Raw genomic sequence first — 13,834 nt, forward strand, 5'->3', positions numbered from 1 at the left:
ATGTCTTTTTACGTCGGTTCGGATCAGATCATTGAGCATGGAAAGCCTTTCGGCCAGCATCATCGTGCGACGGTCTTCAATGGTAGCCCTGATTATGCGGAGATCATCTCTATAGAAGTTTCTGGACGAAACATCAAGAGAGTAGAAAATACTCACGAAGAACGAGGCAAAGTTCTGATGATGGGCACGTTTCTGATCTCACCTGATAGAATAGACGCTGACGGTGTTTTAGTGTCTGCATCCCCTGGCGTGCGAGACCAGTTAAAGAAACTAGCACACAGGCATCTTGAACAAAAGGTAAGCTTTTTTGAGTGTGAATATCAACCCATGTGAGCCCACAGATTACTAGTCGGTTCTCCACAGAGATATAGGGTGTATTAGCGTCGCGGACAGCGATCATTTTCATTCTGGGTAATCGCAGTCCACATTTCATTCGACAACGTCCAAAACATTCTAAGAAAAGAAAATTTAGACTTTTTGATACCCCCATTGATTTGGAAGGGTTGTTAAGTGCCGTGCATTGTTCCATTCTATATGGGAATTATATCCGTATTTTTAAATCCAGCGGTTCAAATTCTGGAAGGTAAGCGTAAATAGCCACAGCGGCCCTCAGTTTGGTGCATTTTATAATGAAGGAGCTCTCAACTGCGGATCACGTAAATGAGTGTAATATATCGACCAATGGGGCTCGCTCTGGAAGGTGTCGCAGCCTCATTCAAATCTTACGTTTCCTCGAACCGCGGTTCTGGTGAGAGATGACGAAGTCTCAAACGGGGCGTCGGATGACAAACCAAGATACCCCTATCGTAACTACCACTGCTCATCTTCTCCATAAGCAGTTTACTGTATGTCACGTACATGTACCTATCTACTATTCCCTAGTCTCACCCACAGCATTTTATGTGGTACGCTGATGTTGATTACATGATTCATTGTTTCGACATGGGTTTAAAATGATAAACAAAAGGGAAGAAGAAGAAACAACTATGTAGTATTTCAATGTTCTTTTCAGCGAGTGGGATGGGGAGACAAGGAAGGAAGGAGGACAGGAGAGAGAAGCTGTCACTTTCCCAGACCAAAGACTACCTAATCTGCTGATCTAGATCTCGCACTGTACTCGGACGCGAGTTCAGGAGAGGATCATGTCACCCACACCTTCTCCTGACAATTACCATACCTACATAGACAACAACTTAGCATGATGTAATTGGACTCTGGTATATGAAAAGGCTGATTAACTTTACAACTGTACGTAAGGTTCCGTAAACTACCATTTCAAGCACACATATAGCTTATCAGTTTAAGTTCAATGGATGAAGTGAGGCAATATATACATTTTTGATATCAAACTTTGCAGATCAACTTAATCCTTTGTATAGACCCCCAACAATCAATTATGATAAGACTGTTTTATCTTTTGGATAACAAAAGACACTACAAATTTAAATTGTGACATCAACAGTGACTGCTAAGCTTCGTTAGAGTACCGATAGTGATATCTGCATCTTGAGGCGCTTGTTGGATCAGGATTTTTATATTCAACGTCAAGACTGGGATATATCATATTGAGTCACTACACCTTATACACAGGTAGCTTCTATCAAGAAACGCTTGGTCGGCATCTGATGATATTTTAAAATATGTGCGGCTCTGTCCGGCTCTTTCCGGACTACTACAGCATTCTTCACTCTGTTCCTCTAGGTATAATACCCTAGAGCTATTTCTCATAGGAATGGAACATTTTTGCGGAAAGTAATACCGAGCGAGCAAGAAGCACCAACTCGCCTACCAATCGATGCTTCTTATGCACAAGTGCCTGCTGATGTAGGTTTAGGTGTGCGCTCATTTAAAATCAAATATCAGGCCCACTTACTAGTTTCAAAGACTCTAGAGAATCGGTTGTCGAAAGTGCAGAGAGAAACCCGAACGCGTTTGAATCGACAGGCCAACGATTCAAATCATCGACTCCCACTATGTCATCATCCTTTGCATACTTTTGCATGAGCTCCATGGTGATAGATGCGAGAACTTTAATATACAACCTTTGCAGCTGATTTGAGGAATCTCCTACACACGCCTCCAAACAACCTATCAACATTCAGCTCCAATATCAAGACGGCGGCAAAATCTTGTATTACCTATTTTGATCACACCGTCCAGACCGAGAAGAATGCTTCGGCATCCCAAAGACCTATGCTCTAATTTCAAATTGCAGAGGTAACATAAACCCTCCAATATCTGCAAAGGTTGGCATTTTCAAAGATCTGAACAGCGAAGTGCAACATACCTGCCAAACCATGGAAGCCAACTCTCCCTCTGTGGGATACAGAAGTCGGCACCCCACAAGATGCTCTAAGTTGAGCGGAAGATCATCAACGAGGGCATACATAGAGCCTCCATCTACAAAGCACTCTCGAGCAGATAACAAATTGCTATGATCAAGGCGACCATACAATCGCAACATTTTTTCAACGTTACCTCCAGTGTACTCCCGAATTGCTACCACCTGAGATGGACGGGATCTACGGGCTGCAATAAACACTTCGCCTGCAATTTGACACCGGAGTGTTCGGCGATAAGTGTCCCAAGGTGACTCATTTCTTGTAATTAGGAAGCCAGGGCTTTCATTTTCCTCGAGCACTTGGGGCAAACCCAGTCTCTTCTGGCCTCCCGTGATAATCTTCCCTGATGGCTTGCCTTTAACTAAAGTATTCTTCTTTTTAAAGTTCGAGTTATGAGTCGCATGAGCTGCTCTGTCAAGCTGTCTTTGGTCTTCATGGGAAGGGGTTGGGTTTACTATCTTCAAGGATTCGAATTGCTTTTTGAAAGTTTGAAAGTCAATCGCTGTGCAGTGCTTGTCGCTTTCCAACATATTTGATCCATGAAAGAATGTACTTGTAGGCAGCAATGCAGATACGGAAGATCCCACACCTATTTATACCCACACAGAGGTAATTTCGAGAATTGGCTCAATTTTTTCATCATCAATCAAATCGCTTATCCAGGAGCTGTTGACTTTTGATCGAGAAGTATAAATATACATGCTAGCCTCTGAGACCCATTTTAACGTTGAAACTCTCGCTTAATCATTCATCATGGATTATACTATTTACACGGATAGTGAGCTTCAGCTTATCTCTGAAAGGGTTCAAAAATACCAAGGAACAGCGAAAATTGATATAAATCAAATAACGTCTCACCCATCCACATCACAAGATTTGAACTTGAAAAATGTGGAAAGGCTTTGCGAAGTCTTCATTAAAGAAGGGTGTCGGAGAGTTGATGTTTATAATCATGTTAGTGCTGTTGTGTCAAGGCCTCATCTTCATGAGGCGCTACGAGCCGCGCGGGTAAGCCCCGCTGATTTAATGACCGAACAACCAAGTCGCTACCCACGCCTGCATTTTTCTCCTGGTCAGGTGAAGTGTCTACATGGTCAACATCGATTGAAAGCTGGAGAAGAATCTTTACCTCCTATCGATCAATGGTGGACTGTTGATTTGTATTTAGATGGTAAGCTAGAGATTCTGAGCAGAGAGCTTCTCTGCGGCGCGACTTCCGCTCTAACAGCCCCAAGATATTAGTTCCGACCTTCAAACTACTCTCATCGACGAGTATTCTAACGAGAAAGTTCCAAGTGACGGCGAGATCTACCGTAAAGTGCGACAATATCGAAATGATGCAAATGCGCACTTCGAAAATCGGTGGCTGGCTCGCCTTTCGGATAACAAAGCTAGAAGGCTCCGAGGGTTGGATTCCAATCCAATTGTGCGAGCCTCCTTTGATTCCTTACTCGTTATTCCTTCTTTGGTGATTCATGGCATGCAAATTGGCTCACTCCCACAGGCTCTGGCCATTGATTGCGATGAGGTAAGGCAAACTGACTCCAGGGAGATGAAAATTGCTGATTTTGCTCGCAGGAGATTGTTCATGCTTTGACCAAACTACTGCAGTTCTGGTCCTCACTTGTGAGACATGATCGTGAAAAGATGCTCAAAATTGACCGCTATACCGTGGAAACTCTGCAGCTTCTGGCCCCGGGGGTTTCGTTGAAAGATAGGACTACTGTTAAGGGCCTCCTGCACAGCGGCGAGGTCTTTTCAGAATTCACCTCATCGGAAAGGATATCCATATGGAACGAAATCAAAAAGAGCGAGGGGACAGTTCCCTCCCTGTTTACATTTTTCAAAGATCTGTGGTATCTAGAATCATGTGCCAATTGCATTAAGCGACTTATAACACCCTCTAAATCTTTCCCTACAATCAAAGGTGCGTTGCGTGCTTCCTTTTCAGCTCTTGATGCCACCAACCGGCAGTACCTGATACAAACTTCCGAAACCGGATTCCGACATTATTCGCTTTCTCAGGGTGATCCTGCGGAGCTTGGCTATAGACAACTTTGGCTCTATGCCATGCGCCATTACCCAAGTGTATCCAAAATGACTCAAAAGAAAGACCCTAAGGCGAGGTCCAATCGCGAGGTTGTGGACCCTATGATCTTGTTTGACATGGCTGTACTCGCAAAAACACTTGGCTTTCAGTCGCCACAAATCGAACAACTTGTCAAACAGTCGCCGGATCGTCAGATCGCCAGAGATGCCCTTTTGCGGGCCCGTCGAACGGATCGCTATCGCTACAACGAGGAGGAGTTTGATTCTTTGATCTTCAAAGTCACCGAGTGCTTCTTGAGAGCAACACGTCTTGATGATATACCTCCAGTCCAGTATGCTGGTGGAAGAGAAACCAAGAAAGAGTCTCGCTACGGGCACCCGCAAGCCAAAGAGCAACTCCAAGATCGCCAGTTTCTGTTCATCGATCAAATCCATGGTGAATCCCTCTCCAGTGTCAAAAAGGCGACATCCCTTTTTGTGAGGCGCAGTGTTTACTTTACTTTCTTCGGCAAGCTACCAATACCTGCTATGGATAACGGGGACAGCGTGGGCGATTATCCAAGCCCAGATTTGGCAATGTCTCCCCTTTTTGTTCCAAGCAATGTTTCACCAGAATACGAACCAGTAGGAAACGAGTATGGGTTTGCTGAGGGAAGAACCGAACAGCATGCTATCTCGGAACAACAACTCTTGGACAATGCAGGCAGAGAGCAACATCAGCAGAGGGGACAAAAAGAGTTGCTTAAAAACCAGCAACAACCGCAACGAACACCCCAATCCTCCAGTGTCACACAAGGATCGAGGCCTTTTTCCGGAGAATCGTGGAAACCATCCTCACCGGGCATCGAAGTTGATATCGTTGAGTCGATGGACACTGATTCGATGGACGTTGATTCGACAGTCATTGATTATATGGATGTTGAAATGATCGAACATACAGATCTAGAGGAGCATTCTGGGCCGACAATTGAGAGCGAATGTAGCTTATTTTCCGACTCAATTTCCAATTCTGGCGAACCAATCAGTGTCGATGAGCTGGTTCATCACGAATCAGACTTAGAAATGGCCAGCGACGTCGAAGGCGAGTCCCAGGAGGCGATCATTGGAATCAACTGTGTTGAAATGGAGCTGCAAGGAACTCCACTCCAAGGAGAGACTGAAGTGAGGATTGATCAAGCCCCACAGGATACCAATATGGAAGAACATGCAAGGGTAGCAGAGGACGAATCCGCTGCAAGCACGAAGGGGCTCTCTCCGAGGACCGCAATTTTCAACACATTAAAAAGACTGGAAGGGGGTGGGAAGACAAATTCTATTCAAGGGCCTTCTAGCGCTATGTCTCATCAACAAAACATCGAGCCACCAGTGCCCTCGCCACAAGACACTTTGGTGCAGGACATAAGCGACCTTTTACAACCGACAAGACACACCCAAATCAATTTCCTCAAAGCAAAGGCATTACCACAGCCCAGAATGAATGAAGAGGATACTTCATTGCCTGGGGCAGAAGTGGAAGACGAAATGGCTGGTGGTCCGACACGACGCTCAGTCTCTTCGGATACTATCGACTTAACCCAGATTCCTGGATCGTTATCAGCAAGATCTGTTATCCTGGCGACTCAAGAGAAACCGAAACTCGACCACCAATATCGGCCGGAAGAATCATTGACCTCCGAGGGAATAGAACTCGAAATTCCGTCGGAAATCCAGAGCGCAGACAATGGGAATAGCAGCATCGGAAACGTGGCTACATGGGAGGATATGCAGCGACAAACCCCAGAGACAGTATCGGAAGAGGATTCAGCGCAGGGGCGTCCCATGGTGAACGCTGCGCACGAAGAAACTGTGACCGATAGTCCTCCCATCTTCTCGTCGCAAGGTAATCTTGTGCCGAAAAGTATTTCGACCCAACCCAATGCACACAAATCAGCAAGAGTTGACAGGCCCAAAAAGCTGCAAGGAGGTCAAGACGGGCGTCGGGAACAAGGAGATATGGACAAGTCTTCAACGGAGCCCTCGGGGGTGGAAATCATATTCCGTGGACGTGACAAGTACGGTGAATGGAGTCACGTGATTCATCGAATGATGGTCGATCCATCCGATCCGTCTTCTGTCCAGCGGATGGCGTCAAAAAACGCGAGAAAGAGAAACATAACATTTTATGACAAGATGTTGCGCCAAGTTCCTCCTGCGATGTGCTTTGATGCGGCAATTGAGGATGGAGCGAACACCCTCTTCATGACAGACCGGGACAATGTGGTTATCGATGAAGAGGCAATGAATTCGATCACACGAGCGCTGGAAGGCGAGAATGATGGTGATATGGCAATTGAACGGCAGCAGTGCTTCAATGCAGCAACCGAGCCATCTACGAACACTATCTATAGGGAAAATATGGAGACAAATAAAAATTCAATGAATCCGGTCACGCTATCGCTCGAAGACGAGAGTGATGATCGGGCAACTGATGATCGGCCAGCTAAGCGGAACCAGAGGAATTGACAGAAAATGGCGATGAGGCCCGGCGCTCGAAAAACACCATCCGGGGAAACGGCTCCGGCTAGGGTTTGAGTCAGAAAGCCCTGCGACGGAGTTCTATGAGATGCTTCCAAGCCTATGCAGACATCATTTAGTAGATTTATCACCATTCTGGTCTCCAAGCTTTTGTGGACACCAGTTGGTGGATTGGCAGCCTAGGCAGACGTAAAGCCGTAGACTTACGTCCACTGTGGACCTACGTCTACAGCTAGACGTATTTTGCCCCACGTTACCTGCTGTAGGTCTTTTTGCCTAAAGCTGCAGCCATTCTCTGGCAGCCATTCGTCAAAAGACAAACTACACTTGATTTCTGGCTTACATGGATGTCGATCACTAGACCACAGTCACTACTAGCTTTATAACGGGCAATACAGGTCTCATATGACCACTTGGCCACCCCGGTCAGGGGTCGATGTCTTTCCATCCACATAGGCCACCCATCCCTCGGGAAATTTCAGAACAGGCAATACAGGTCTTGTATGACCACTTGGCCACCCCGGTCAGGGGTCGGTGACTTTCCATCCATATAAGCCACTGATCTCTCTAGGTATAAAGGGACTATCTGAAGAAATTTTATGCAAACACTGTAGTTTCTTTATAGCAGTAACTAATCAGCTTTTGTTCTTCGGTTTGTGCTCCCCCAGAGCTCGAAGTCGCACGTATTCTTAGGCTTCGTGGTCCCGGAAAAGCTCCATGATGTTTTCATATAGCCAAACTGGGAGTTACAGTAGAGGGGAAATTTACAATTAGTAGTAGAAGTTTCCAATTCATAAAATCCTATGCTTGACGTACATGAGCCACTTTCCAAATTTTGCTTTTGTTTTGTGGGCGATCATTGTGTGTCCGATTTGGTTACACTGTGAACAAAGTTTCAACTTTCTAAATGCTGCTGCTTGTTAGCCCAACCTTTTCGTACCATAATTGCTTCGTCAATACGGTGTCGCCAACAATTTTGGTCTGTTGGTGTCTTTACAAAGAAAAATCCCCAAATGAGTGGCGTTTTAGCCATATTGAACGAAATTCATCTTCATGATGATCTGTTGTAAAACATACGACGTGCGTTTCCAATACTGGTGACTCTTATTTCATTCACTATAGTCAATCCCAATACGTATGTGGGAAGGCTGAAAATCTTACTAGCATTTATGCTTTTTTGCTATAACAGAAGCCTTTGCACAAGTAGAATTTTGTAATCGACTAACTCGACAGCAGAAAAGAATCATTTATATACAAAAAAAAGTTTAGAAATTTAAAGCACAGGTGCAAGTGGCTTCAACTGGCCAGCAGTTGGTTTTATCTGAAAGCACAACATGGGACTCAAATAAACTCTTCCTCGAACCCTTTCATTTCCATTTCCCTCTTGTAGACTGCGTATGCCACCAGCGCCGCTCTATTATATTCTATCCTGCGTTCGAGACTCGATTTATCATCTTCATTCATCATTGCAGTCATGTCAGCCATGAAAGTTTTTTGACTAAACTTTTGACGTTGAGATGTGGCGGAACCATGGTCATCATCCGAGGCGGGCTTATTGTTGGGTGCTTGAATGTTAAGTGAGGACCCTGAGGCCTGCTGAGTTGATTTTTTTGGTGGATAGTTTTCTTGTTGATTATTGCGGGTTGGAGATATGGAGGATCCTTGCCTCAAATGCGCGTTGTTTGGAACAGCACGGCCCGTTACCTCTTCTGCCTCTGGTGTGTCCGCTAATGGAGTAAGGCTTGCCGAGACTCTTCCCACTCTCATATCTCCTCTCCACTCTGGATCTAGGCTCTTACCTGCCCAGTTCCTAAATGCCTTCACTTGACGAAGTGCCATTTCGTAGAATCTTCTATCGGTTCGCTCCATTGAATCTTTCCCACCGGGAGAAAGCCTCTTGTACGTCGATCGATCAATCCAAACTCTCAAATTATTTTCTCCTTCAAGCTGTACAAGTACAGTAGTGAAGGGGAAAATGTACTTCCCAGACTGCTTGTTTGCAGGATTCAAATCTTCCACCGACTTACATATGTCGAGCATGGTAGATTGTCTGTTTTTGGGTATCCAAGCAATACCCCTTATGGGGCCAATTTTGCCCTTGTATATGAGCACATCGTTTTTCATCTTCTGAGCTTCGATGTGAGGTTGTTCACTCAGAAACTTGAGATCGTTCACCCTACCAGAGGGCACGAAACTGCTCCAAGTATACATAGGGCTATTTCTGGACCCATATGAATTGAGTAACAATTTCCCTTGTCGCGTTTGCACTATTGTGGTGCCGCTTTCGAGTGGAAAGCTATCGGATGTAACATATGCACTAGTTTCAGTTTCATCGGACAATGAGCCATAATCGTCATATGTTTGAGGTCGATACTGTGGTTCGTTTACATAGTGATGATCATGGTTGACAAATAGCTCGTTATCGGATTCCCTGGTTGGATCGTTTAATTCTTCTGGCCTCTCTACAGATTTCGAAACAAGGGGGAGTCGGGGATTCGAAGCGTTGCGGATATCATTAAGCTCATCATCTCTCGCGTTTTCGGGATTCTGTTCAACTGCTCTTTCCAAATTGGTATGGACGCTGGAAGGTCCTGCACTCTCACCCGACGATTCGGTGGCTGACGATTGGTTGTTATTGAAGTTTTGACCTTCGTCGACATCATCATGCTTTGCACTTTCGCTGTCCTGCTCGGTGTCAATCTCGGTTTCGGGTTCTGGTTCTGGTTCTTTTTCTGGTTCTTGTTCCTCTTCATCTATGTCCATGGGGTCTCCTTCGTCAAGCTTGGAGATTTCTGCATCGATGCTTGTGATTTTCGAGTCGAATAGTTCTATCTTATGGTCCATTTCATCCTTCAACTGAAAATTCTTTCTCAATTCTTCTTTCAGCTGGCTGAGTTTTTCTTCATCATCCGTCTCTTCAATGTCAGTCTCGATCTTTTTTATGGTCTTGTTCACGCCCTTGAGGTCCTGGATCGTGTTTCTTCGGGATATAGTTTCTGCTTCTATCCTATCCTTCAGTTTCTTTCTTTTTTCCAAAGACCGTGTTCTGCCACCTCTCCGGCCAGCAACCCCGGCATTCCGATTAGCAGACATATTTCCAATGCAGCTACTCGCAGTTGGATATAATTAGAAAGACAATACTGGTACGTTTATGTGGTTTCGGTTGGACCTTTATAGTTTATAATTGAAAGGAACTTTAAGTTTTCATAAAGAAGTAATTTGGGTAAACAAAGCAAAGTCGTCAATGATTTGAACATAGACCTCAGCTAAACTAATGAAGAATGATGATGGTGAAGCTCAAAATAATAGTAGAATGATGGAACGGCACCCTGGTTGTTCAAACAGCCCACTATGTAAGACCAATTCTGGCAACTCTTTGCAATTTCACTGCCAAAACGTTCGAAAAACCGATCATGGTGTGGATCGCTTGACGAGGGCCGCATTAACATGCCTATTTGTTTCCAGTATAGAGCACAATGAAACACCTTAACTGAAAAGTTTCGTATTTCACATCTATTTGACTTTTCCCATCAAAAGTATACATAGTTGAACATTTGCAATTGCATAAATCAACTCCCTGGAGCATGAAAGTGTCCCATAATCAGCATTTTCGGCGTACCGCAGGTTAGTGCTGGTTGTTCAACAACTAATCGGTTCTAAGGTCTTCTAAGTAGGTGCCGCAAAGAGACCCTAAATTTTGTGACTTTTATTGGGTTGGCCGATTTCGAGAAGCGCTGTAATGTGTTCAAATTACAATGGAGACGCACTACAGGATGCCGCAGAAAGTTTGACCTAGGTCCGCTTCCTTTACATAGATCATGCTTTGACTGGGGATTTCTCGCGGTGCACAGCAATCTACTCAGCCAAATTTGGGAGCTGAGGTAGCACGCATTTACTGGTACATCAGTTCAATCAATACTACAACGTCCACTTCTTACCTTCATTGCTGCAAGCAATTTAAGCATGTGAAATTAGATACGCCAATGCAGGGATGGGATTTTGCACCCAAATTCTCCAGGCAGAAAGTTTTTCAAGAAACCTCGTGGTAGGTTTGAATATCAACTGGAGCTACGATGAATCAATCATTAAAATGAAACAAACAGATAAATCATACTTGGTCAGAAAGACAATTCATTTGTTGATGCTGTCGATGCCTCAGTAAGTACACTTATCACAGAAAAGAAACCATGTTGTCTTACCGCTTGCCTGCTTCTCCTTTTCCTCTTTTCCTCTTTTCCTCTTTTCCTCTTTTCCTCTTTTCCTCTTTTCCTCTTTTCCTCTTTTCCTCCTAGGTGCGACATGACAGCCTCCTTGAACTTTTCAAATGTATTAGACCTATCGCGAAGCCTGCAGCAGGCATTGGGGGATTGCTCAAGTGTTTTTTCAGGCCAAAAGGGGCATCTCACGCTTCAAAAATCTCTCCTGCCATCCCCTATGCTTGATGAGACTGTCGAAGAGAAAGAGCGCAGAAGGCGATCCCAAGCCCCCTCTCCGGAGATTTTTGAATCCGCAATTCCAAAAGATACCCACTTGGCCACTGATCTGGTTTGTCCTGTAATGATATTCCGAGGAATGGTCTTCATTTGACTGACGATGCACCAGGGGCCAGTCAGGAATGCAGACGGAAACGAGGAACTAGTTATTAGAGCCGAGAAAATATGTCGTCCGGAAACACCACGACGCTAATTGTATCGAAATATAAAATCGATGATACAGACCCGCTCGAAATCAGTTTTATCTCTTAACTCACCTCCACTCTTTCTTGAACTGTATTTCGCATGACACCATGCCTCTTATATTTAGTCTACTCTTGACACAAACTCTTGGCAGTACCTCAGTATGGTGATTGAACTTGGTTGTAGTATTGCGATTAGAAAAACTCACCTGCAAACATAATTTTTAAATCCATCATGAAGATACAGTAGATTTCGAAATTAGCTAGACCTCTCCACTCTTGCGACTTGGTTCCTGGAAGATAAATCCGAAATACGCTTAACAACTTTGGTCCACCGCTCTATAAATTCGGCAGAACTGTAATCGAATTGTATATTGTAACAAATTATTGGTCTAAATCAAAAAAAATTAGTCATCGTAATAATACCGTAATATTCATAGGAATCACGAGCAACATTTGAAGGGTTGTGAACCTCATTGCTTCTGATAGTTGCCTTTTTCGGCCTAGCCTCCAGACATTTATGAATTGTGTTTATATGTGTACGAATCGACATGTCAATCTACTTGCTGTTGGTGATATTTTTATCATGCCTCTGGTAAGAATCAACTATAACTTCCGTCTTTAGTTGATCAGTGTTTTCAATTTCATTTCTGAAAATAGTTGAATAGCTCGCTAAGTTATTCCAGCGTTTCTGACTAACTTCCCTATATTCATTTCACCTCGTCAAATCTCGGCGTTCATGTCATTTACAACGGAGATCACCCATTCGAAATTACCAGCAGCTTTATCGAGAAGCTTAGGGCGAGTCTCTTCGACGAATGCAGATATATCGGCATAAAGTGTGCGTTCAATGTAGGTTTCAAGATCTTTGACATGACCGGGTTGATCTTCCAGTGTAATTTGGCCTCTATCTCGATGAGAGATAGAGGGGATATCTCCACCAGAGAGGCAAACCCGGAAGATGCCCCCCGTGGCAGTAGAAATTCTGCTAAGATCGTCAAAGCATTGCATTATGTGCACAGCTTCTTGTTCATCACACTCATCGAGAGCATCGATGAAGCAGGTCAATGAGCGCTGGCCGAGGGCAAATACTGCTTGGCAAAAGAGGTCCTTCAAAGCACTCAAGGAAGGGCAAACACCGCGACTCAGTGACGTGATAGCGAAATCATCCAAAATTATCTGGATGTCAGGGCACTCTGCAAGAAGCTGGAGTAGCAACGACCGATACATCCCCATTGTTGACCTTTCCAAGTATCCACCTTCTTTGTTGGAAAAAAGGAAGCTATGACTGCATGTTGAGTCTTGATTGTGCGCTTCATATTCTGGTATGCAAACTTTATGATCGTCGACTTGCCCGCACCTGGCTTACCGCTGATCCACAAAACGCGAGAATTTTGCATTGATGGCGTGGAGTGAAGCCATGCTTGATAGTCGGGGTGGCTAAGAAGCCACTCGCACGTCCCCCAAAGCGGTTCTTCGATGGTGAATTTACGGGCGTCGATGTTCTCGAAAAAGAAGGAACCAAGTAACAGTCGCCGATATCCAAGAGATAAAAATCGATCTAGTCGGTAAGTGTGAGCAGCGGCGAGGGATTTTTCTTTTTTTTTTTACACGTTCGATTCGATGGAAACCTTTCGTGCCAATTCAGACGGACTTTCTAAAGAGGCAAATGCCTTATTGGAGCAAATTTGCATCAATAGGACTCAAGAGGTGCGTGGATTCGAATGGAAGGGAGGAGTTTCCGAGCTGATTTGTGCAGGCTGCCAACAACTCAATAATATTTCTAGGCCAGGGCTTAGGAGGACTGTTGGTCAAACAGGTAGGTCGTCTGAGGGAAAGGATAGTGTCTCAGTTCCACAACTAACCTTGGTCCAGGCTTTGATGAACGCTTCTTCGAATTCTGACTTTTACCAAGTAAAGCAATCCACGTAGGTCTTGGAATTCAAAAGATTCCATCACACGCTGACCATACTAGGAGAGGACTAGCTTTTTTTGGAACACCTCACTCACAGAAAGCGGACTTAGGAGATGCTTCGCGCGCTGGGTTCCTTGAAAGGCTATTTGGCAGCAATGAAGGATCAAAACCCGCTCCTCAGATGCAAATCTGTCCAAGTCTTGCTAGTCTTTTCAGCACCCAGCTCGAAGATTTCCTCTACGTTTCTTTCTACGGTGAAAATGACAATGTAAGATATCATTTTACAAGGCCACCGGAGTGTCTTAAAAACTTTATATTCTATATGAACCTGAGTGATTG

At 44.5% G+C, this 13,834-nt stretch overlaps 4 protein-coding genes across 4 annotated transcripts; 2 read left to right on the plus strand and 2 right to left on the minus strand.

Annotated features, from left to right (window-relative positions):
- N7466_011140 (uncharacterized protein) lies at nucleotides 1-371 on the plus strand (the record flags this gene model as incomplete). Its single annotated transcript, XM_057170529.1, has 2 exons — nucleotides 1-297; nucleotides 342-371. 2 exons carry the CDS (start codon nucleotides 1-3, stop codon nucleotides 369-371), a joined length of 327 nt encoding a protein of 108 aa, XP_057016261.1.
- Nucleotides 372-3,231: 2,860 nt separating this feature from the next.
- Nucleotides 3,232-6,893, plus strand: N7466_011141 (DUF3723 domain-containing protein; the record flags this gene model as incomplete). Its single annotated transcript, XM_057170530.1, has 3 exons — nucleotides 3,232-3,350; nucleotides 3,585-3,870; nucleotides 3,921-6,893. The coding sequence occupies 3 exons, from the start codon at nucleotides 3,232-3,234 to the stop codon at nucleotides 6,891-6,893; spliced, it is 3,378 nt and encodes a 1,125-aa protein (XP_057016262.1).
- Nucleotides 6,894-8,246: 1,353 nt separating this feature from the next.
- Nucleotides 8,247-9,998, minus strand: N7466_011142 (uncharacterized protein; the record flags this gene model as incomplete). The annotated part of the gene is made up of 1 exon (XM_057170531.1): nucleotides 8,247-9,998. One exon carries the CDS (start codon nucleotides 9,996-9,998, stop codon nucleotides 8,247-8,249), a length of 1,752 nt encoding a protein of 583 aa, XP_057016263.1.
- A 2,305-nt stretch (nucleotides 9,999-12,303) lies between these two features.
- N7466_011143 (Pfs NACHT and ankyrin domain protein) lies at nucleotides 12,304-13,002 on the minus strand (the record flags this gene model as incomplete). The annotated part of the gene is made up of 2 exons (XM_057170532.1): nucleotides 12,304-12,862; nucleotides 12,950-13,002. The coding sequence occupies 2 exons, from the start codon at nucleotides 13,000-13,002 to the stop codon at nucleotides 12,304-12,306; spliced, it is 612 nt and encodes a 203-aa protein (XP_057016264.1).
- Between the last annotated feature and the right edge of the window lie 832 nt (nucleotides 13,003-13,834).

This window comes from Penicillium verhagenii (assembly GCF_028828195.1).
Source record: "Penicillium verhagenii strain IBT 33310 chromosome Unknown utg000012l_segment0_segment0, whole genome shotgun sequence".
Taxonomy (NCBI): Eukaryota; Fungi; Ascomycota; class Eurotiomycetes; order Eurotiales; family Aspergillaceae; genus Penicillium; species Penicillium verhagenii.